Source organism: Lithobates pipiens, unplaced genomic scaffold, assembly GCF_037356315.1.
Source record: "Lithobates pipiens isolate NorthernLeopardFrog02 unplaced genomic scaffold, aLitPip1_a1.2 Scaffold_3, whole genome shotgun sequence".
Lineage (NCBI taxonomy): Eukaryota > Metazoa > Chordata > Amphibia > Anura > Ranidae > Lithobates > Lithobates pipiens.
This window is the reverse complement of record NW_027507790.1, coordinates 9,975,376-9,998,715: the sequence shown is the minus strand read 5'-3', so window position 1 is coordinate 9,998,715 and position 23,340 is coordinate 9,975,376. Positions and strand designations below refer to the sequence as shown.

The window sequence follows — 23,340 nt, the reverse complement described above, 5'->3', positions numbered from 1 at the left end:
ACCAGGGGGGTTGAGGGTCTCTTAGAGGTTTGTTTAATGCAAAGGAAACTGACTTTTTAGTTTCCTCATGGTTTGTTTTGGGACCTGGAGCCTGGAGATTTCTAAGTGATCAGTGTGGGAGGAAATCTCCAATCCTCTGTTCAGGCATTCAGAACAGCCAGCACACCAATTGGTCAGGTGTGTGCTGGGCTTTTAGTAAACCGACTATGGTTCTGGGCTTCACCCTGGCAGACAGGAGCTCTGGCCCAGGAATCAGGAGAGCTCCACCTAGTAGAGAGGTGGGAGCCAGTGCAGCAAGATGCTACTAGCTGTATGCACAGACTCAGTGAGTGACCAGTCTGTAGGAGACAGCCAAAGGCCTAAAAGGTTAAAGCAGTGTTATGCCTAGGATAAAAATACATATTTTTTTTTTAATCAGCAGCTACGATACTGTAGCTGCCATCTTTTAATATATGGACACTTACCTATCCAGGGAGCCCGCAATGTCGGCAACCCAGCCAATTTTTGGATAGGCTGCCAGGTGCTGCCGTCACCATTCGTGGTAGGGGAAACCGGCGGTGAAGCCTTTCGGCATAGTCATATTATTTGGATAAGACACTATTAAAGCGATCCAGCTGATGGATATTTTTGCAGGATTTACATTCATTGATGTGAGGTCATAGGCCTGATTCACACCTATGCAGGTGGAAGTTTGCATACTCCTGGTGCATTTTGCATTTTTCAATACACGTTTTTGATCCACTGAAGTCAATGAAACCAGAAACAAGTCCCTGACCCTTTCCATAAAATGCACAGATATGAACTACATCCATAAGAAACTGAAAATGCACAATACTAGTACTTCATATGCAATAGTGTGATATGTTTTTATGTGACATAATTTTGCAGTAATACTTTAAGGATTTCTATGGAGCACATTTTTATTGGTGTAGTGAATTTATCACACACTAAAGAGGCGTAATGGTGTTGCGCAACACTTTTTATTTGCTTTTGTGTCATATTGATGTAGGAAACATTACAGTGTGGGCAGCAATAAATGATTGAAGGCAAATTTTTACTATATGCTCATCAGGTTTGCGCAGAGAAAAAAAATTCAACTATTTCGCTCTGAACACAAGGCTGTGTCCGTGCAGCTGCTGCATCTTCATAGACTTACATGGGCTGCCTGAACATAAAACCTGCTAGCTTCAGGAACATAAAACAACCAATTCATGATATACAACCAAATTTACAACTATGAATTGCCCAAGATTTTTAAAAACATCAAGCACTTGCAAGTTTCAGGAGAAAAGCAGATGTGAACACAGAGCAACATGACAAGCCAATCTTATTTAAATGTTTGTCTTGCATTGCCAAAACTATTCTGGAAAAACTGAAGTGAAACCGATGAACCCACCCAAACAACCAACCAGCTGCTCTTAACCAAGTGCAGAAAACTGCCAGCGAGTGCAATTCATTGAAATTTCTAATTATTAACATTGTTTCTTATAAAGTGTTACTGAAACTTGAATTCATTAAAAAAAAAAATAATAGTACAGACTGGATTAAACAAACAGTACATTGGTTGGTACAAAGGATACATCATATAAGAGAATACTGTAAACAATATCTTCTAGTTCACCAAGTTCCAGTTTAATACGGCCCCCCTGGTGATTTGGAGAGATTTTATACATATCGTTTTTATCAGCGCTGCCTTAGAGGGGGGTGTACGAGTGCCGTCAGAGTACATACAGGCGAATCTCATGTACACTCGGCGGTGCCCATTATAGGAAGTCCTGTCTCCTGGGCTGCCATTGAACGACTGTTCTGTCTATCATAGGAGGGGAGACTTTGTATTAAAAGAGACCACCGAGTAAAACAGGAGATTCTCCTGTATGTAATCTGTTGGCACTCGTCCTGCCCCCCTCCCTGTCCCATCCGAGGCTGCACTGATAGCAATAAGAGAGGTGTGCATTCATGGCAATGGGGAGGCTGCATTGATTGCAATGGTGATGTTGCAGACGGACACCGATTAGGTTGCATTGAAGGGCACTGACCCTTATGCTGTGTACACACGATCAAACTATCCAGGACAAAAGTCAGGCGGACTCGAGTCTGCCGGACAATCCGCCCGTGTATGTGTTCCGGCGGACTTTTTTTTACCCAAAAGTCCAGTGGACTTTGAAAGTAGTCTTGACTCAAAAATTGTCCGCCGGACTCACATTCCGGCTGACAATATGGCCGTGTGTGCTAGTCCGCCGTACTTTTGAAATGAACAGACTTTTCCCGCGTGGAGAAAAGTCCGGTTATTTTGAGCGTGGCTCCAGGTAGATGGGACTAGCGAAGGAAGTCAATGTCGCCGCCTTCAGCGGCGCGATTGACACGTCGCTGATCCCGTTACCTGGTATGGACTTAAAGGGGAAGAAAAAACGGCGTGGGGGTCCCCCCGGTCCATATCAGACCCTTATCCGAGCACGCTACCCGGTCGGTCAGGAAAGGGGGTGGGGACGAGCGAGCACGGCCCCCCCTCCTGAGCCGAACCAGGCCGCGTGCCCTCAACATGGGGGAGTGCCTTGTCCCCATGTTGATGAGGACAAGGGCCTCTTCCCGACAACCCTGGCCATTGGTTGTTGGGGTCTGCGGGCGGGGGGGCTTATCGGAATCTGGGAGCCCCCTTTATAAAGGGCCCCCCGGATACCGGCCCCCCACCCTATGTGAATGAGTATGGGGTACAATGTACCCCTACCCATTCACCTGTGAAATTTCTTTTAAATAAAACACAACACACAAGGGTTTAAAATAATTTATTGCACAGCTCCGGGGGGCTTCTTCCATCTTGGGGGGGGGTCTTCTCGCCGGACTCCTCCGCTATCTTCTGCTCTTTTGCTAGCTCTTTTTCTTCTTCGTCGCCGCTGCCGCCCGGGGGTCTTCTTCTGACTTTGGGGGTCTTGTCCCCCTCTTCGGTTCTTCTTGCCGGGCCTCTGCGCCCTCTTCCAGCTATTTTACAAGCGGTGGCCCGGTCTTCTATCGCCGCCTTCTCTTCTTCTTCTTCTTCCTTGAGATGTTGACTCAACGTGCTCTCTGGCCGCAATGACAGGGACGCGGCGTGCAACGACTTATATAGGGACATTGCCGGGTGATGTCCCCGTCCATTATGATGTCACAGTCCCAGAGGATGCTGGGACTGTGACATAATGGGCGGGGACATCACCCGGTGACCCCACCCATTGTCCCTATATAAGTCACCGCGCAACACGTTCTTGTCATTGCGGCCAGAGACAGCGACGAGTCAACATCTCAAGAAGAGAAGAGAAGAACAGAAGGTGGCAAAGACAGCGGCGACAGAAGTCCGGGACACCGCCTGTAAAAGAGCTGGAAGGAGGAGCGGAGGCCCGGCAAGAAGAACCGAAGAGGGGGACAAGACCCCCAAAGTCGGAAAAAGACCCCCGGGCGGCGAAGAAGAAAGCCGGGCTCCTCCGCTAGTAAAAAAGCTAGCAGAAGATAGCGGAGGAGTCCGGCAAGAAGACCCCCCAAAATGGAAGAAGACCCCCGGAGCTGTGCAATAAATTATTTTTAACCCTTGTGTGTTGTGTTTTATTTACATTTTTTTCATAGGTGAATGGGTAGGGGTACATTGTACCCCATACTCATTCACATAGGGTAGGGGCTCCCGGATTCCGATAAGCCCCCCGCCCGCAGACCCCGACAACCAACGGCCAGGGTTGTCGGGACGAGACCCTTGTCCTCATCAACATGGGGACAAAGGTGCTTTGGGGTGGGAAGGCTGCGCGGCCCCCCCTTCGCCAAAGCACCCCCCCCATGTTGAGGGCACGTGGCCTGGTACGGTTCAGGAGGGGGGGGGCGCTCGCTCGTCCCCACCCCCTTTCCTGACCGGCCTGGGTAGCTCGCTCGGATAAGGGTCTGATATGGACCTAGGGGGAACCCCACGCAGTTTTTTCGGTGTAGGGCTTCCCCTTTAAGTCCGTATCAGGTGATGGGGCTAGCGACGTGTCAATCTCGTGGCAACATTGACTTCCTTCGCTAGTCCCGGCTACCTGGAGCCGCGTTCAAAACGAACTGACTTTTCTCCGTGTGTGAGCAAGTGCGTCCATTTCAAAAGTACGGCGGATAGTCTGGCGGACTATACGGTGGATAGTCCGGCGGCCGGAGAAGTCCCGTGTGTGGGCAGGGCCGCTCGTTCAGACAGTCCGGCAGACTTTACGGCGGTTTGTCTGCCAGACTAAGTCCGCCGGATAGTCTGATCGTGTGTACGCAGTATTAATTTTGCTTCACAGTTTAAAATGTAATTTTTTTCCTTAAACTTCACTCTTAAAGTTAAGGTACATGTTATACGCCAAAAATGCGGTAAAAACAGATAACATGCCCCAGCTCATCCATAGTCCTGAGCGGCACTCAGGGATTTGGTGGGGGCCACAAAAGATATATATACCCAAATAACACGCCCAAGCTCATCTCTTCACCACACACAGCCACAAAGGCAAGAGAATTCTTGTTGGGCAGTGTATAAGTGATCAAACTAACACATTTATGCCCTGTACGCACACCATCGGACATTCCGTCAACAAAATCCATCAGATTTTTTCCGACGGATGTTGGCTCAAACTGGTCTTGCATACACACGGTCACACAAAGTTGTTGGAATTTTTAAACGTCAAGAACGCAGTGATGTACAACACGCACGACAGGACTATAAAAGGGAAGTTCAGTACCAAGTGCACAACCCTTTGGGCTCCTTTTGCCGATCTTGTGTTTATCTCGTGTTAGTAGAAGTTTGGTTAGAGACGATTTTTCAGACTTTTGCTTCAGATCGTTACGGTTCTTCAGTTTGTGCTTGTGGGTTCGTATCTGCTTTTCAGTGCGTTTAGTCAGTTTGCATTTGTTTGTCAGGGCATGCTATTTATAGTACCGCATTTGATTTTCAGTGCGTTCTTGTCCGCTTGTTTCTGATTTTCAGCTCGTTCTTTCAGGCCTTACTGTTTTTCAGTGCTTTCTGTTAGTTTCTTCTGACCAGCCGACCATTTTGAAGCCATGTTGCGGGAATGTACTCGTCGTAGTTTGTGCTTTGCAGGGGCTTGGTGTTGGGCTTCTAACTTAGGCACAAGCCCAGTCCATGAACAAGGCGAGGAGGAGTTTTCATGGACCAAGAATTGGTTGCTCCAGCATGACTAATTCTTGCACATGCCTTTGCTTTGTGAAATCCAGGAGAATAATCCTGATGATTTCAGGAATTATCTCAGGATGACGGACCCCGTTTTTCACTGTCTGTTGGCTTTGCTGTCCACGTATATCAGCAGGCAGGACACCTGCATGAGGCAAGCCGACACTCCGGAGCAGAGACTCGACGCCACATTGCAGTACTTGGCAACTGGGAGAAGCCTGCAGGACCTCAAGTTCTCGACAGGCATCTCCCCCCAGGCTCTGGGGATCATTATCCCAGAGAACTGTTCTGCCATCATTCAGGTCCTGCAGAAGGACTATATTAAGGCAAGTTTTATCCTTTAACATCACATTCTATGTATTTCATGTTTTCCTAATGTATTGTATTTCTTTCATCATTCCCCTATTACCATGATTTTAATATGCTGTGAATTTGTCCTCATGCATGCTGGAAGCTTTTAAAGTTCCTTTTTTGTCCTTCATGAATATTTGCCTTCAGTAACCTCCCAAGCATGTTCTTCTGGGCCCATATACACCTAGCCTAGTCATTTAATGTATTTTGTCAGCTCCATAGTAGTGTTTTACCCAAAACACCCCCTAAAATGTGTACAAATGTTATTTGTGTCCTTAAATTCATGCAGCGTGCCAGGGGCTTTTTTGGTGGCCTAAACTCATTTGGAACCCCCCTCAACCGCTAAGTCAGCTGATGGCAATCCTCTATCTGCTGACTTTGGCAACCCACCCGTACACACTATAACTACCCTTTTATGGTCATATTTATGGATGAATTCACCAAAGCATGTAGTGCAAGGACCTGCCTCAATACTTTCAAATGGTACTGTTTAAAGTTTGTTACTCATATTATTATCTTGATAGGTAATAGCAGAATGTAAAGATGTGCTTCCATTTGTTCAGTGTGTATTGTTATTTATTATAACACTTCTTACCTGCCCAGGTAACCCACAAGTTAACACACATTATTTATGCATTCAGCTCTCAACGAAGTGGAGAGGGTTACCTGTCCAAAACATCTCCCCCCCTTAAATTTTTGCAATGGGCTATCAGATGGGATGAGGAATCAGATAAGTGGGCCTTATACTTTTGTCTTTAAATACTAATTTCACAAAATGTTATGCTTACGTTGGCCAAGAATGTTTGTGTCTAATCTGCTTGCAATGTTTGTGTTATGTAATGTTTTTTTCTTGTATGACTCCACAATTTCCTTCAAAGCCACAGGAATGGCAGACTGTGGCCTCTCACTTTGCCACCCGTTGGGACTTTCCCAACTGTGGAGGGGCAATTGATGGGAAACATGTCCACAGAGTCCTACCCCCCAACTCGGGGGTTATACAATTACAATTCCAAGGGCTTTAATAGTATTGTGATATTGGCTACTTACAAGTTCCACTATGTGGACGTGGGGAAAAATGTCCGGATGTCAGAGTCATCGCCCAGACAGAGTTTTACAGATGGCTCCAGAATGGCAGTTTGGGCTTGCCACCTACAAAAGACAATGTGGAAGGACTCCCGTTTGTCTTCATCGCGGATGAAGCATTTGTGCTAGAGGACCATCTTATGCGGCCATTCCCTATGTGGACCAGAGGGTTTTTAATTAATTACCAGCTGGCCAGAGCCAGAAGAGTGGTGGAGAACACTTTTGGGATAATGGGCAGCTGGTTCCGCCTTTTTATGACACCAATCCACATGGCGGAATATAAACTGAACCATATTGTGCTTGCCTGCTGCATTCTGCACAATTTTCTTAGAAAAAATGCTACAAACTACAGTGCCTTGCGAAAGTATTCGGCCCCCTTGAACTTTTCAACCTTTTGCCACATTTCAGGCTTCAAACATAAAGATATAAAATTTTTATTTTTTGTGAAGAATCACCAACAAGTGGGACACAATTGTGAAGTGGAACGAAATATATTGGATTTTTGAAACTTTTTTAACTAATAAAAAAATGAAAAGTGGGGCGTGCAAAATTATTCGGCCCCCTTGCGTTAATACTTTGTAGAGCCACCTTTTGCTGCGATAACAGCTGCAAGTCGCTTGGCGTATGTCTCTATCAGTTTTGCACATCGAGAAACTGAAATTCTTGCCCATTCTTCCTTGCAAAACAGCTCAAGTTCAGTGAGGTTGGATGGAGAGCGTTTGTGAACAGCAGTTTTCAGCTCTTTCCACAGATTCTCGAATGGATTCAGGTCTGGACTTTGACTTGGCCATTCTAACACCTGGATACGTTTATTTGTGAACCATTCCTTTGTAGATTTTGCTGTATGTTTGGGATCATTGTCTCGTTGGAAGATAAATCTCCATCCCAGTTTCAGGTCTTTTGCAGACTCCAACAGGTTTTCATCCAGAATGGTCCTGTATTTGGCTGCATCCATCTTCCCCTCAATTTTAACCATCTTCCCTGTCCCTGCTGAAGAAAAGCAGGCCCAAACCATGATGCTGCCACCACCATGTTTGACAGTGGGGATGGTGTGTTGAGGGTGATGAGCTGTGTTGCTTTTACGCCAAACATATTGTTTTGCATTGTGGGCAAAAAGTTCTATTTTGGTTTCATCTGACCAGAGCACCTTCTTCCACATGTTTGGTGTGTCTCCCAGGTGGCTTGTGGCAAACTTTGGGCAATACTTTTTATGAATATCTTTGAGAAATGGCTTTCTTCTTGCCACTCTTCCATAAAGGCCAGATTTGTGCAGTGTATGACTGATTGTTGTCCTATGGACAGACTCTCCCACCTCAGCTGTAGTTCTCTGCAGTTCATCCAGAGTGATCATGGGCCTCTTGGCTGCATCTCTGATCAGTCTTCTCCTTGTCTGAGCTGAAAGTTTAGAGGGACGGCCAGATCTTGGTAGATTTGCAGTGGTCTGATACTCCTTCCATTTCAAAATGATCGCTTGCACAGTGCTCCTTGTGATGTTTGAAGCTTGGGAAATCTTTTTGTATCCAAATCCGGCTTTAAACTTCTCCACAACAGTATTATGGACCTGCCTGGTGTGTTCCTTGGTCTTCATGATGCTCTCTGCGCTTTCAACAGAACCCTGAGACTATCACAGAGCAGGTGCATTTATACAGAGACTTGATTACACACAGGTGGATTATATTTATCACCATCAGTCATTCAGGACAACATTGGATCATTCAGAGATCCTCGCTGAACTTCTGGAGTGAGTTTGCTGCACTGAAAGTAAAGGGGCCGAATAATTTTGCACGCACCACTTTTCAGTTTTTTATTTGCTAAAAAAGTTTAAATTATCCAATAGATTTTGTTCCACTTCACAATTGTGTCCCACTTGTTGGTGATTCTTCACAAAAAATAAAAAATGTATATCTTTATATTTGAAGCCTGAAATGTGGCAAAAGGTTGAAAAGTTCAAGGGGGCCGAATACTTTCGCAAGGCACTGTATGTGGCCTCAGTTGGGCCTGAGGCCAACTTTCCATGGCACTGAAGCTGGCTTGCCCCCCCCCAAAGTGCCTGTGAGGTCAGAAGAAAATACATGGAATACTTTGCAAGTAGGGGGGCCATTGATATGCCAGACAAGGTCTGAGACATTTTTTAAATAAATTTATTTTTGAAACTGGACTAATATTTGCTTCGATTTGCTACTTGGGTTTCTTTTAGCTTTCCACTGTCTCCTAGGTTATCTTTTGTTTAATTTTTTGGGGCCTTTTTCTTCAACAGTGCAAACCAAATTTCTTTGAGACATGAGGAGACAATCTCTTCTTCGGCTATTATTATTAACCCTTTCATGACTAAGCCTATTTTTGACATTTGGTGTTTACAAGTTAAAATCCATATTTTTTGCTAGAAAATTACTTGGAACCCCCAAACATTATATATATATTTTTTTTAGCAGAGACTCTAGAGCAGGGGTGTCCAAACTTTTTTCAAAGAGGGCCGGATTTGATGAAGTGAACACGCGCGAGGGCCGACCATTTTGCCTGACATTCTTTGAATCCTTAAAATTTGGTCTAAGTGTGTTCGTTCGAGCTCTAATACACTGCCCAACAAGAATTCTCTTGCCTTTGTGGCTGTGTGTGGGAAGAAATGAGCTTGGGCGTATTTGTACATACTGTATTAATTGGCGTATAACACACACCTTCACTTTAAGAGGGAAGTTTCAGGGAAAAAAAATGTTTAAATAAAGAACTGTGAAGCAAAATAATGGTCAGTGCCCACCAATGCAGCCTAATCAGTGCACATCTGCAGACCCACCTTTGCCAGGAACACACCCACCACAGCCAGGAATGCACTCACCATAGCCAAGAATGCCCCCACCATAGCCAGGAATGCCCCCACCATAGCCAGGAATGCCCCCACCATAGCCAGGAATGCAGCACCATTGCCAGGGACGCAGCACCATTGCCAGGGACGCAGCACCATTGCCAGGAATGCCTCCCCAAATGCCTCACCATTGCCAGGAATGCCTCCCCAAATGCAGCACCATTGCCAGGGACGCAGCACCATTGCCAGGGACGCAGCACCATTGCCAGGGACGCAGCACCATTGCCAGGAATGCCTCCCCAAATGCCTCACCATTGCCAGGAATCACTCACCATTGCCAGGAATCACTCACCATTGCCAGGAATCACTCACCATTGCCAGGGACGCAGCACCATTGCCAGGGACGCAGCACCATTGCCAGGAATGCCTCCCCAAATGCCTCACCATTGCCAGGAACGCCTCCCCAAATGCCTCACCATTGCCAGGAACGCAGCACCATTGCCAGGAACGCAGCACCATTGCCAGGAACGCAGCACCATTGCCAGGAACGCAGCACCATTGCCAGGAACACAGCACCATTGCCAGGAACACAGCACCATTGCCAGGAATGCACTGACGAGCGCCAAAGGAGAATCTCCTGTTTACACGGCGGCTTCTTTAATAGAAAGTCCCGCCTCCTTTGATGGACAGAACAGTCGTCCAATGGCAGTGCAGGAGAAGGACTTCCTATTACAGAGGCCGCCCGTAAACAGGAAATTCTCCTGTGTACGGCGCTCGGTCCTGTCCTCCCTGTACCTTCCGAAGCATATATATCTTTTGTGGCCCCGGCGCTGGGAGATCGTCGGGGGCCACAAAAGATATGTATGTCCAAATAACCAGGCGGGCCGTTCAAAACCGGGCCGCGGGCCGCGATTGGCCCGCGGGCCGGACTTTGGACATGCCTGCTCTAGAGAATAAATCAGCGATTGTTGCAATATTTTATGTCACACGGTATTTGTGCAGCAGTGTTTTAAACGCAACTTTTTGTGAAAAGGGACACTTTCATGAATGTTTAAAAAACGAAACAGTAAAATTAGCCCAATTTTTTTGCATAATGTGAAAGATGATGTTACGCCGAGTAAATAGATACCAAACATGTCACACTTATAATTGCATGCACTCGTGGAATGACGACAAACTACGGTACCTAAAAATCTCAATAGGCGACGCTTTCAATTTTTTTTACGGTTACCAGGTCGCGGCAATATCTCACATGTGTGATTGGCGTGACTTCCGTATGCGTTTTCTTTGCTGCGCGAGCTCGGGGGGACATAGGGGAGTTTAAAAAAATTTATTTTTTCTTATTTATTTAAAAATGAATAAAATTGTTTTTTTTTATTGATCACTTTTATTGCTGTCACAAGGAATGTAAACATCCATTGTGACAGTAATAGGTGGTGACAGGTACTCTTTATGGAGGGATCGGGGGTCAAAGAGACGCTCGGCGGCAAGCGGTTATGTTGTGGGTCTGCTATACACATACACACGCCTTCTTTTTGTTGTTAATGTATGTAATGCATTACTAACAAATATTCATCATTTTCAGCACAGAAATAAAGAGCTCTCTGGGTGTTATCCACTTTGCAATACAAGTTCACTTTTTTTTGGGAAAAAAAAAATCACTTTTTTGAATAAAAATAAATTAGAAAACAGTAAATCTAGCCCATTTTTTTTTATATTGTGAAAGATAATGTTACGCCGAGTAAATTGATACCCAACATGTCATGCTTCAAAATTGCGCCCGCTCGTGGAATGGCGTCAAACTTTTACCCTCAAAAATCTCCATAAACGACATTTAAAAAAAATTCTACAGGTTGCATGTTTTGTGTTACAGAGGTCTATGGCTAGAATTATTGTTCTAGCTCTACCGATCATGGCGATACCTCACGTGTGGTTTGACTGCTGTTTTCATATGCGGGTGCTACTGCGCGCGAGCTCGTCGGGACGGGGCGTTTTAAAAAAAAATAATAAAAAATGTCTTATTTTACTTGATTTTATTTATTTTTACAACGTTTAAAAAAATATATAAATAAAAACTGATCACTTTTATTCCTATTACAAAGAATGTAAACATCCCTTGTAATAGACAAAAGCATAACAGGTCCTCTTAAATATGAGATATGGGGTCAAAAAGTCCTCAGATCTCATATTTGGACTTAAATGCAATAAAAAAAAAAAAAAAAAAAAGTCATTTGAAAAAATGACATTGAACAAATGTTCCTTTAAGGAGGTATGGGCAGAAGTGACGTTTTGACGTCGCTTCCACCCTCCCATGGTATAGAGACGAGTAGGGGCCATCTTAGCCTCACTCGTCTCCATAACCAGCACAGAAAAGGACCTGATCGCCTCCGTCGCTACCAACGGCTCCGGTAAGCGGCGGAGGGCGGCGAGGTGGCCCCTCTCCCACCACCAATAAAGGTGATTTCACAGCGAACCCGCCACAGAGACCAGCATTATCGTAAACACGACTGCCTCCTGTAGAAATGGACATCTCAGCTATGGCAGCAGCTGCTGCCGTTACCGAGATATCCCTCTTCAAAATGCCGACGTATATGTACGGGAGGCAGTCGGCAAGTGGCTAAAATGGCACTGGTATAGTAGCTGTTTGCCCCAGTGTTTTTTTAAATTGGCAGTGGGGAACAGCACCTCCTGCTAGGGGTGCAGCCTGGAACCGCCAGCTGCCTGTCTCAGCCAGAATCCAGTGCTATGCCCTTGAGTTGAACTGATTAGCTCCCATCTGATGCCATCACACAGTGGTCCAAAGGAGCGCTATGTGAAAGTAAAAGTAAAGAGAGCACTTCTGTGTTGCGTTTACTTTGGGTGTGTGATGATGCCATAAGTGACATCATCACACACCCATTCACAAGGGAAGGCCTGGAAGAGCTGTCATAGCTCTGAAAAAATAAATTAAAAAAAAAAGTGTAAAAATAAAACAATACTGTATGGCCTCTTGCACACAAGAGTAAAAATGCCACTTTTTTAACCCATTTGAAACTATTGCATTGTCTATGGAACATTGCACACAGCTGAGTAAATATCAGTAATACAGCAATGAGTATAGCGCTGCAAAGCTTTATTCAGCTGGGCATAAAGACCCATCCTGCATGTGCAGGCTCCCTTTGTTTTTGCACCTGAAGCATATGAAGGTGCAAAAACGAAGAGAGCATTCACGCAGGATGGGTCCCCACACCTGTCTGAATAAGGCCCAACTTGCAATAATAGCGCCGGGTGATCTGGATGATATTTGTGTTCACTGTGCAAGCAGAAAATGTATTTCAGGTACTTATCTAGCGCCGTCAATTTACGCAGCGCTTTACGTATATGTTGTACATTCACATCAGTTTCTGCCCTCAAGGAGCTTACAACCTAAGGTCGCTAACACACATTCATACATGCTATGGCCAATTTAGCTAGGATCCGATTTATCTACCAGCATGTCTTTAGCGTATGGGAGGAAACCCACGCAGGCACAGGGAGAACATGCAAACGCTATGTAGATGGTGTCATGGTTGGGATTCGAACCAGTGACCCTTATTTGTGCTAGGTGAAAGTGCTAATCACTACACCACTGTGCTGGGCGATATATGCACATTGCAAGAATTTTAACACACTTTGTTGTAGATTCCTACCTTTTGTTATTCTGAAGAAATCCCTGTGGTTTTTCTCTGTGCCCATGTGGGAAAGTGAGTCTAATGGGAGTGGTTTCATAATTATCAGCTGTGCACCTGCAGGACACTAGCCAATCACACAAGAAGGAAATTATGTTTCTACATTCTGTGTACAAAACACCTCCAGGTAGCCATTTTGCATTTTCAGAAAATTACAGTGGCTGCAGATTGAAAAGGAAAGGTAATTTTTAATAACAATTACAATATGACTTGTGTTGTAATTGTATACGCTATATTATTTTTTCTTTATTTGCTATTTCCCCCCCCCCCCCCACGGAGTGGAGTTACACTTCATCTCTTTAGTGATCGCATACCTGTGAAAATAGCTGCGGTCATGCTAATTTGTGCCCTCTTCAACCCAACTTAATGTTATGTTTTTTCCTGCGCGCATCACAATGTAGGGACCAGAGCTCCCTACATTGTGGGGAACAATGTATACAATTTACTATTACTATTCTGCTACGTTACATACAAGTCCCACTAATGTGTTGAGTATATTTTAGATAAAATTTCATTAATGCTGTGTTGGGAAAATGACAGAAAAACACTTTCTAATGTTTTACTATTTATTCTCAATAAATACTAAGGAAACAAAAAATATATGCATCCAAATTTTGTACCAAAGCCCTACTGTCCTGAAAAAAGCGAAATAAAATACTTTCGGGTAGACTACAAAGCCTAAAAGATTATTTGCAGTGCTGAAACATTGCCACAGTTCGCAGTGAAGGACTGACACTTCTGAGCCATATTTGCAAAATGTTTAAAAAAATAAAATAAAATAAAAACCTGGCGGTTTTCAGACATTGACAGCATTCCCTTGTTTCTGAGCCCTGCCATGTTCCTAAAAAGTGACTAAGGCAGTGATGTCGAACCTTGGCACCCCAGATATTTTGGAACTACATTTCCCATAATGCTCATGCAATCTGCAGGGTAGCTGAGCATCATGGGAAATGTAGTTCCAAAACATCTGCGTGCCAAGGTTTGCCATCACTGGACTAAGGCATACTTATTATGGTAAACTTTTGTCTGGGAAAGATCGCCGAACAAATTGTTGGATGCAGTTTTTACCATGCCATCATTGAATTTATTTTGTTGAATGTTTGCATTTTTTTTCCCCCTTCCTAATTTTTCTGTTTCTGCTTTTGGTGTCCTGACACTTCAGAGCCACTGTAGATTCAATTTGGTGCTCCGCTGAGAGCCAGAATGCGCTCTCTTGTTTCTGGGCCCTGCCATGTTCACATCATGTGACAAAGACCTAATTATGTGATGCTCTCATGTATAGGAGGAGTAATAGAAAGTAAAATTTCTATCAAATACTTACCGTAATTTTTCTTTCCTGATGGACTCCATAGGACTCTTTTCACATAAATCTTTGCTACAGGCCAGAGGCCATGTTCCATAACTTAGCCTATTTCAGCCACTGGGAGGGAACTCCTGCTGCCATGGAGTCCATCAGGAAAGGAAAAATACGGTATGTATACGATATAAAATTTTCCATTTTCCTGACAGACTCTGTGGCAGCCAACGTGTGGGAAATAACTAGTCATACACACCCAGTAGGGCAGAGCGCTGGACAAAAGAAAAAAGGTTTAACTGGCCCCATCAACAGACAAGATACATAAACCAAATTTAACAGAAGATAACGAGGCTGGCTCTACGCAGTAGTGTGTTAATTGAAGACCACAAGGCCGTCTTGCAAGTAACTTCTGGAGCCACATGATGTGAAGCCGCCCATGATGTAGAAATGCTTCTAGTTGAGTGAGCGGTCACCTCTTCTGGGAGGCGTCAAGCCCTTGGCTTTGTAGGCCCACTGAACGGCCTGAACAATCCATGCTGCGATAGATCTGGATGCAGTTCCTTATTACTCCATGAAAAGGAAGGAACATGTGGTTGGACTGACGGAACAGAGTTGTAGCTTCTACATACTGACTCAGAGCTTTCCCAACATCTAGGGGATGAACATTGGAATCGCCGGTAGATCTGAACGTTGGAAGAGCAATCACCTGATTGTGGTGAAACACAGATGACACTTTGGGGTTTGAACCCGACATAGGAATCAAAACTACCCGATCAGGAAAAAAGGTTAGAGATGGCTCCATGCATCCCAGAGAGCCGATTTTGGAGACCCTCTTGGCCGAAGTTATAGCCACCAGGAAGGCAACTTTCAGGGAAAGTTCCTTAAAAGAGGACTGATCTGCATGTTCCAACTCTCCTCCAGAGGAGATATCCAGGACAAGGGGAAGATCCCATTTAGAAATCTTGGCTTTTTCTGAGGTCTGAGCCTCACTGCTCCTCTGAAGAACTGTTGAGTAGAAGGGTGTCTAACCCAGGAAATTCCCATAAAAGGAAGAAATTGCAGAGACTTGGACCCGCAGTGAGCTGACCGACAAGGAGAGATCCAAGCCTGATTGTAGGAAGGCCAGAATATCATGCATCTTTGGGTTATTGCAAGACCCAGCAGTGGAAGAGGTGTAGTCTGCAATTTTTTTCCCTATCAGGTGACGGGTTCCCAAGAATTGTCAGAAAAGACCCATTCTGGTTCAAGGGGAGAACAATTCATAATTGTTTCAATTTGGTTAGAGGATAAGACTACCTATATCTAACCTGCTTGCATTGTAAGAAACTGTATAAATTAGACCTGTATCTTGTAATATTTTGAACATAAACCTGTATGTTACCAGCCATTAATAAACCTGCATTGCTGAAGTCCTGCCTGGTTCGATACGTTATTATTCTAATTCAGAGCCTCGACAGAAACCGGAGAATGACAGGAACGGCATAGGCCCTGTGGAATCGCCAATAGTCTGTCAGAGCATCTACCAGAGAGCATGGCGGCAACGAGACCTCGTGTAGTGTTTCTTTAGTATGAAGTTGCACGGTGAGGCGAATAAGTCTACTTCTGGAATGATTTCCAGGGACAAGACCCACTTGAAGAATTCGGGTGGAGAGTCCACTCGTTGTCTAGTGACACTCTCGACAGAAAATCTGCCTGAACATTCTAGACTCCAGGAAGATGGACAGCTGTCAGGCTGGTCAGGTTCTTCTAGGCCCAGGTCATAATGTGCTCCACTTGCTTTAACAGGGAGAGACTGTGAGTACCCCCTTGTCTCTTGATGTCTGAGACTGCCATTGTGTTGCCCAGTCTTAGGAGAACTGAGGCTCCTACTGTTAAAGAGGAGGGCCAGTTAAAAAAAAATAAAAATAAAAAAAATAAAAAAAAAGTCAGCAGCTGCAAACACTGCAGCTGCTGACTTAATAAACACACTTACCTGTCCAGGGCGCCCGCGATGTCGGCCGCCCGAGGCGCCGCCATTCCCTCTAAGGGAAACAGGCAGTGGAGCCTTACGGCTTCACTGCCCGTTTCCTACTGCGCATGCGCGAGTCCCGCAGCTACTGCGCATGCGCGAGTCCCGCAGCGCTTTCTGAATGGGACGCGCTGTGTTCTGGAACACACAGTTCCCAGAACACAGCGCGACCCATTACCCAGAAGACGCCGCGACGAAGACAGAAGACAGAAGATCTCCGCGGAGGAGGAAGGGGAAGATTAGGATAAAGTGCCTAGCAACAGGCATTTCTGGTAAGTAAAAAAAAAAAAAAATTTCATTTTATTTTTTTTAGATTTTTTTGTCATTTTTAAAATTTTTTGGTTTTCAGGGTGGCCCTCCACTTTAAGTGGTGAAAGACCTGTAGAGCGCAGAACGCTGTGGAGTTCCAAAACATTGAGAGACTATCCTGTGAGAAGGAAGGCTCCATATGCCTTGAGTTACCTCTGTCAAGGAGAGCGTGCCCCAGCCCCTGTTGCTGGCATCCGTTGTGATGGGGATCTAGAACACAGGTGCAATGGAGTGACAATTGAGGAGGTTCCTCTGCTGTAACCACCAAGGAAGGCTCTCCCACATGGATAGGGTTATTCGGATAGAGTGATCCTGAAGTCCTGGGTTACACTGCTGGAGGAAGCCCTTCCGCAAGGGCCGCATTTTCCACTGAGCCCACTTTACCATGGTTGTTGTTGCTACCATAGTGCCGATGATTTTTAGGCATTGTGAGGCTCGGAGATGAGAGGAGGACATTGCAAGCCGAACTCTGTCCCGGATCACTGTGATTTTTTCCAGGGGTAAGGAGATGGTGCTCTTGATAGTGTTGAATTGTGCCCCGAGGAATACCAGGGACTGCGTGGATCTAGGTGGCTTTTTTCCAAGGTTCAGTAGCCAACCAAACTCAAGTAGAGTGGAGATTATCTGGGATCTGTGGATTAGCAACTGCTCCCTGTCCCGAGATAAATAACAGCAGGTCATCCAGATGGATACCTCTGGTCCCGATTAGTGCCACGACAGCCAACAAGAGTTTTAAAAACACGAGGCAATGTCATAAGCCTGAAGGGGAGACAGCTGAACTGCAGATGGATTTGATCGATAGCAAAGCTAAGGTATTTCTGGAACTCTGACACTATCGAGACATGGACGTAAGCGACCTTCAGGTATATAGACATGAGCCAATCACCTGGCTGGATTGCTGAGCAGTGTCTCCATCTTGAACTTCTCCTTCTTGATAACCTTGATGTGACTGTAGCCGTATTCGTGCACTACCCCGAAAGCTTGTCCTGAAAAATTGTATGTTAGTTCAAATAAAATAAAAAAAACATCACGGACAGTACTCAATTTTCTCTCAATGATAGACGGAACACTGATACAGTTTCCCAGCATTGTATCAATCTTCTGTCTATCACGGACGAGGAGGAGGCAGGAGCTTTGTTACAATGGAAGGCCGCCAAACAGACTGCATGACACAGCGGGAGACACCCGCTGTTTTAGTTATCAAAGGTACAGCTGCAGATGGGCGCAGTGAGGCTGCAAATGGGCATTGTTTACCCAGTAGCTGCTGCATTTCCCACCCTAGGCTTATACTCGTGTCAATAGGTTTTCTCAGTCTTTTGTAGTAAAATTAGGTGCCTTGGCTTATATTTGGGTCAGCCTAAACTCAAGTATATACGGTAAGCATTTTATAGCATCATCATCTACTAATATACATAAGAAACTGAAAAATAAAACTAGAAACATAAATTTTGAATTTTTAAAATGTTCAAAAACATACCCAGTCTAACTAGTGATGCACTGAAATTTCGGCCGCCGAAAATTATTTGGCGAAAATGGGGTTTTCAGCGCTGTGCCAAAAGGAAAAAAAAAAAAAAAAAAAAAAAGGAGTAGCGATAATGGCAAAAACGCCTGCAATTTTATATTACTTTCCCATAGCTCATGTGACTCAAAAAATGCATCAAAAACGCAACAAGAGCCCATTTTTCATTTGTTCTTGCTGCGTTTTCAATGAAATTCAATGGGGAGGTGTGTTTTTGGGGCAGTTTGCCAAATTACGATGTACCCCATACTCATTCACATAAGGTGGGGGGCCGGGATCTGGGTGCCCCCTTATTAAAGGGGGCTCCTGGATTCCGATAAGCCCCCCGCCCGCAGACAACCAAGGTTGTCGGGAAGAGGCCCTTGTCCTCATCAAGATGGGGACAAGGTGCTTTGGGGTGGGGGGGGCCGCAGGGTGCCCCCCTTCCCCAAAGCACCCACCCCCCATCCCCTTTCCTGACTGGCCAGGCTGCGTGCTCAGGTAAGGGTCTGGTATGGATTTTGGGAGGACCCCCGCGCTGTTTCTTCGGAGTAGGGGGTTCCCCTTAAAATCCATACCAGACCTAAGGGCCTGGTATGCTCTTGGAGGGGGAACCCATGCCAGTTTTTTATTTAAAATTTGGCGCGGAGTCCCCCCTCGAGAGCTGATTATTCTGTGATTGGCAACGGCCAAAGTCACCTGGCCTGGGGGTCAACTTAAATTCGTGTTTTAAGTCACCCCAAGTCACGCTGTGATTCACTGAAGTTGTGTCCAAGTTGCCTCCCAAAGTCGCGCTGGAAGTCGTGTTGCCCATGTGTGAATCGGCTCTTATGAAGACAGCCCAGTGGAAACATTTTCTTACTGAGGTTGTGTGGCACCAGGGTAAATAAATTGCCAATCAAGATGTTAGATTTAAGTATGTACATTATCCAGTGGCATATGCACCATCAGAATAAGCATAAACTACTAAATAAAAGAGGAATCATAAATATAACCAATATAAAATGTTCCTTGGCAAAAATTATAGCTGGCATCAACAAGAAAGGCCATAGAAATAGACAGTGGGTTGTTTTGGATTACTTTGTGGATGGTTAGCAGAATTGTGAGTTTCTTACCTAAAGCCACATCACTGTTTGTGTCCTCACCAGAAGGATCTCCAAAACCTCCATTTTCTTCCAAGATAAGTAGTGGGTCATCGTCTTCCTGTTTTCCAGCCATTCCTAAAATAATCCAGCAATCTTCTTGAAATTCTGGTGACTATGTGAGGTTCATCTGATAATGTGCGCAGTCTTCTGACAGAGAGGCTTAACATGGAGGGTCTCACGAATGGAGAAGCTTTAAAACTGGTTGACACATCGGCAACTTCATCTCCTCAGAAATAAAAAAAATAAAAAACTGGTGCTTCTGCAATAAACAACAATAGTGAAAAATAATTTAACCAAGCCACATTTGATATTAAAACTTGTTTCTTGAGACAATATACAGTTGTATGCAAAAGTTTAGGAACCCCTGACAATTTCCATGATTGTCATTTATAAATATTTGGGCGTTTGGATCCGCAATTTCATTTTGATCTATCAAATAACTGAAGGACACAGTAATACTTCACTAGTGAAATGAGGTTTATTGGATTAACAGAAAATGCGCAATATGCATCAAAACAAAATTAGACAGGTGCATACATTTTGGCACCCCAACAGAAAAATCGCATCAATATTTAGTAGAGCTTCCTTTAGCAGAAATAACAGCCTCTAGACCAGGGCTCGACAAAACCTGGGCGCCAGGTCGCATTTGCGACTAGTAGGGATGCACCGAATGGGTTTTTTGGTGCCGAAACCGATACCGAAAATGAAAAATACACTAGGCCAAAAACCGAAACTGATACTGAAACAGCACCGATACCGAAAATGACTGTTTTTAAAAAATATTTTTATACAGGAGATGGTCAGACTGGGGACATGGTACACGAGGTGGTCAGAGACTGGGGACATGGTACACGAGGTGGTCAGAGACTGGGGACATGGTACACGAGGTGGTCAGAGACTGGGGACATGGTACACGAGGTGGTCAGAGACTGGGGACATGGTACACGAGGTGGTCAGAGACTGGGGACATGGTACACGAGGTGGTCAGAGACTGGGGACATGGTACACGAGGTGGTCAGAGACTGGGGACATGGTACACGAGGTGGTCAGAGACTGGGGACATGGTACACGAGGTGGTCAGAGACTGGGGACATGGTACACGAGGTGGTCAGAGACTGGGGACATGGTACACGAGGTGGTCAGAGACTGGGGACATGGTACACGAGGTGGTCAGAGACTGGGGACATGGTACACGAGGTGGTCAGAGACTGGGGACATGGTACACGAGGTGGTCAGAGACTGGCGACATGGTACAGGTGGTGGTCAGAGACTGGCGACATGGTACAGGAGGTGGTCAGAGACTGGCGACATGGTACAGGAGGTGGTCAGAGACTGGCGACATGGTACAGGAGGTGGTCAGAGACTGGCGACATAATAAAAGAGATAAGTGCAGCCAGTGTTGCCCCCAGTGATGCCGCCAGCGTTGCCCCCAGTGATGCCGCCAGCGTTGCCCCCAGTGATGCCGCCAGCGTTGCCCCCCCAGTGATGCCGCCAGCGTTGCCCCCCCAGTGATGCCGCCAGCGTTGCCCCCCCCAGTGATGCCGCCAGCGTTGCCCCCCCCAGTGATGCCGCCAGCGTTGCCCCCCCCAGTGATGCCGCCAGCGTTGCCCCCCCCAGTGATGCCGCCAGCGTTGCCCCTCTGCAGTGAAGAGAGCTGTCTGGTTGAATAGAGCACCGGGAACATCACAGCTTTAATTTCAATAGCTGTGTGTTCCCGTCGCGCGCCGTCACACACAGCCCCTCCCCCTTGTCCAGGCACTTTGATAGACAGATCACCCGTCCAATCTAGACAGGTGATCTGTCTATCAAAGTTCCCCGGACAAGGGGGAGGGGCTGTGTGTGACGGCGCGCGACGGCTATTGAAATTAAAGCTGTAATGTTCCCGGCGCTCTATTCAACCAGACGGCTCTCTTCACTGCAGAGGGGCATCGCTGGCTGCATCAGTCCTGCGCTATTCACCCCCATCATGGGCGGCACCAGGGGCGGGACGGGGGCGGAGTTCCACCCCCAGGCCCCGCCCCATTTTCGGCTCAATTATCGGCGGCTGAAATTTCGGTGCATCCCTAATATATATATATATATATATATATATATATATATTTTTTTTTTTTTTTTATTAATTATTGTATTATATATTTTTTTAGTAGACACCCTAGAGAATAAAATGGTGGATGTTGCAATATTTTATTTATGTCACACTGTATTTGCTCAGCGGTCTTTAATTGTTTTTGAAAAAATTACTTTAATTAAAAAGAAATAAGCCAATTTTTTTTTTTTTTTGTATACTCTGAAAGAATTTACGTCACGGGAATCATGAGAGAATCGTGATCTTTTTATTCTACGCAAAAAAAAAAACGTGATTCTCAATTTGGCCAGAATCGTGCAGCTCTAACTTGTAGCTGCTGATATGTTTTGCTGTGTTCTAAAAACCCCAAAAACTCTTTGCATGATGATGCCACCATGCAGTGCACATTTACATAAACGTTAACAGTTCAAGAAACTGAACAGAATTAAGTTTCTTGAACTGTTAAATTTCATGTAAACGTGCGCTGCATGGTTTGTGGCATCAATCACGCAAGGAGTTTTGGTTTATTTTTGCATTTTGTTTTTTAACCTTACATTTCTGTCAAAAAAGCAATATTCTTGTAACAAAACTTGGTTCTGCTTAAAGTTGGTATATAATGACAAAATTTGTGCCGGTGGTGCATATTCAACCTTTAAGTGGAGTTCCAATCACTGCTGTAGCAACCTTGTAGCTGCTGTCTTTTAATAAATACACACTTACCTGTCTCACGATTTAGCGATGCGGCCGCACGAACCCTCAGTTCTCTCCCCAGCATCACAAGTGTGGGCACCTAGCTTGCGGCTGAAGCCGGGTGTGCTACACCTCCTCAATGGCCAGGCAATCTTCTGAGACCTGTAACGTGACCCAGAAGATTGCAGGGAAGGAGGGGGAAGAGGAGAACTTCCTCTCGAGTCGCCTAGGTGGCCCGAGCAGAAGTGGGATCTGGGTACCTGTCAAAACTAGGTACCCCCCCAAAAAAAATGAAATGTCAAATGTGACATTTAGGGGGGTGAGGAGTCCTGAAAGCAGAACTTCCACTTTTGGGTGGAACTCCGCTTTAATACCATAAATAACACTTTAGATTTTTCACCCCAGGAGTATATGGAGTTTGGAAATTGTAGAGAAATACATAATTTAACTACATCCATTAGACTTTAGACAACTGAAATGAGTTTTAGTCGACTAAAATTGTACTGGAGATTTTAGTCAACTAAAACATTTGCAGATGACTAAAATGGCATTTTAGTCAAAAGACTAAAGCGAAATTTCCTGCCAAAATGAACACTGCTGGTCGGCAAGTGGTTTTAATACTGGCAATACCATGTGGAGAACTACTTTGTACTTCCACATTTCTGTTTCTAGTGCTTTGTAGAGATCTGTCATTCCTTGTTGTGACTAGAAAAACAAGAAGTGAGGGAAGCTTTCCTCAATGAGTGATAGAAAGAGAAAGTAAAAACCTGACAGGGCTGCAGAGACTCCATACTCTACCTAAACAAAAAAAAAAGTTGTGTCTGTAGTTACCGAGTGAAAAGTTATACAATGTAGACTTGTAATGTTGTTCTGCTCCTCCTTTACACATTGGTGTCATAGAGGACTCTTCCCTTAGAAGTAGACGAAGCCCTCAGCTCCCTCTTACACACAGAGGTAATGAAGTACTCCCTCCTGACGGTATGAAGGACACACTTATGAGGGTCCTCACCCCAGGGAGGTAAGTCCCCCTTCTCCTCAGTCATCCCCTGCAGCGCTCACTCACCCTCTCACCTCAGACTCAGCTCCTCAGCATCTTCCAGCCCGCTATAATATCACGTGACAGGGTATGGGGGGGGGGCTCCCGGATCTAGAGCCACTCACGGGGCACCAGGATATCACCAGCAGCGCCAAGCCCGTGCATGATTTCCCTACGCATGCGCAACACAGAT

General features: G+C 45.3%; 1 protein-coding gene across 5 annotated transcripts in view; it reads right to left on the bottom strand.

Annotated features, from left to right (window-relative positions):
• TPCN1 (two pore segment channel 1) overlaps positions 1 to 23,333 on the bottom strand; it is a 186,044-nt gene extending 162,711 nt beyond the window's left edge. For 2 of the 5 annotated variants that reach the window (XM_077461256.1, XM_077461261.1), the window contains exons 1-2: positions 23,183 to 23,332; positions 19,327 to 19,615 (exon numbers count right to left, since the gene is read on the bottom strand). In XM_077461256.1, the coding sequence (XP_077317382.1) occupies positions 19,327 to 19,429 (103 nt within the window). In that variant the 5' untranslated portion in view covers positions 19,430 to 19,615; positions 23,183 to 23,332. Of the gene's footprint in view, positions 1 to 17,599; positions 17,700 to 19,326; positions 19,616 to 23,174 lie in introns of all 5 variants that reach the window. The other 3 variants (XM_077461260.1, XM_077461259.1, XM_077461258.1) reach the window with 3 other exon arrangements.
• Between the last annotated feature and the right edge of the window lie 7 nt (positions 23,334 to 23,340).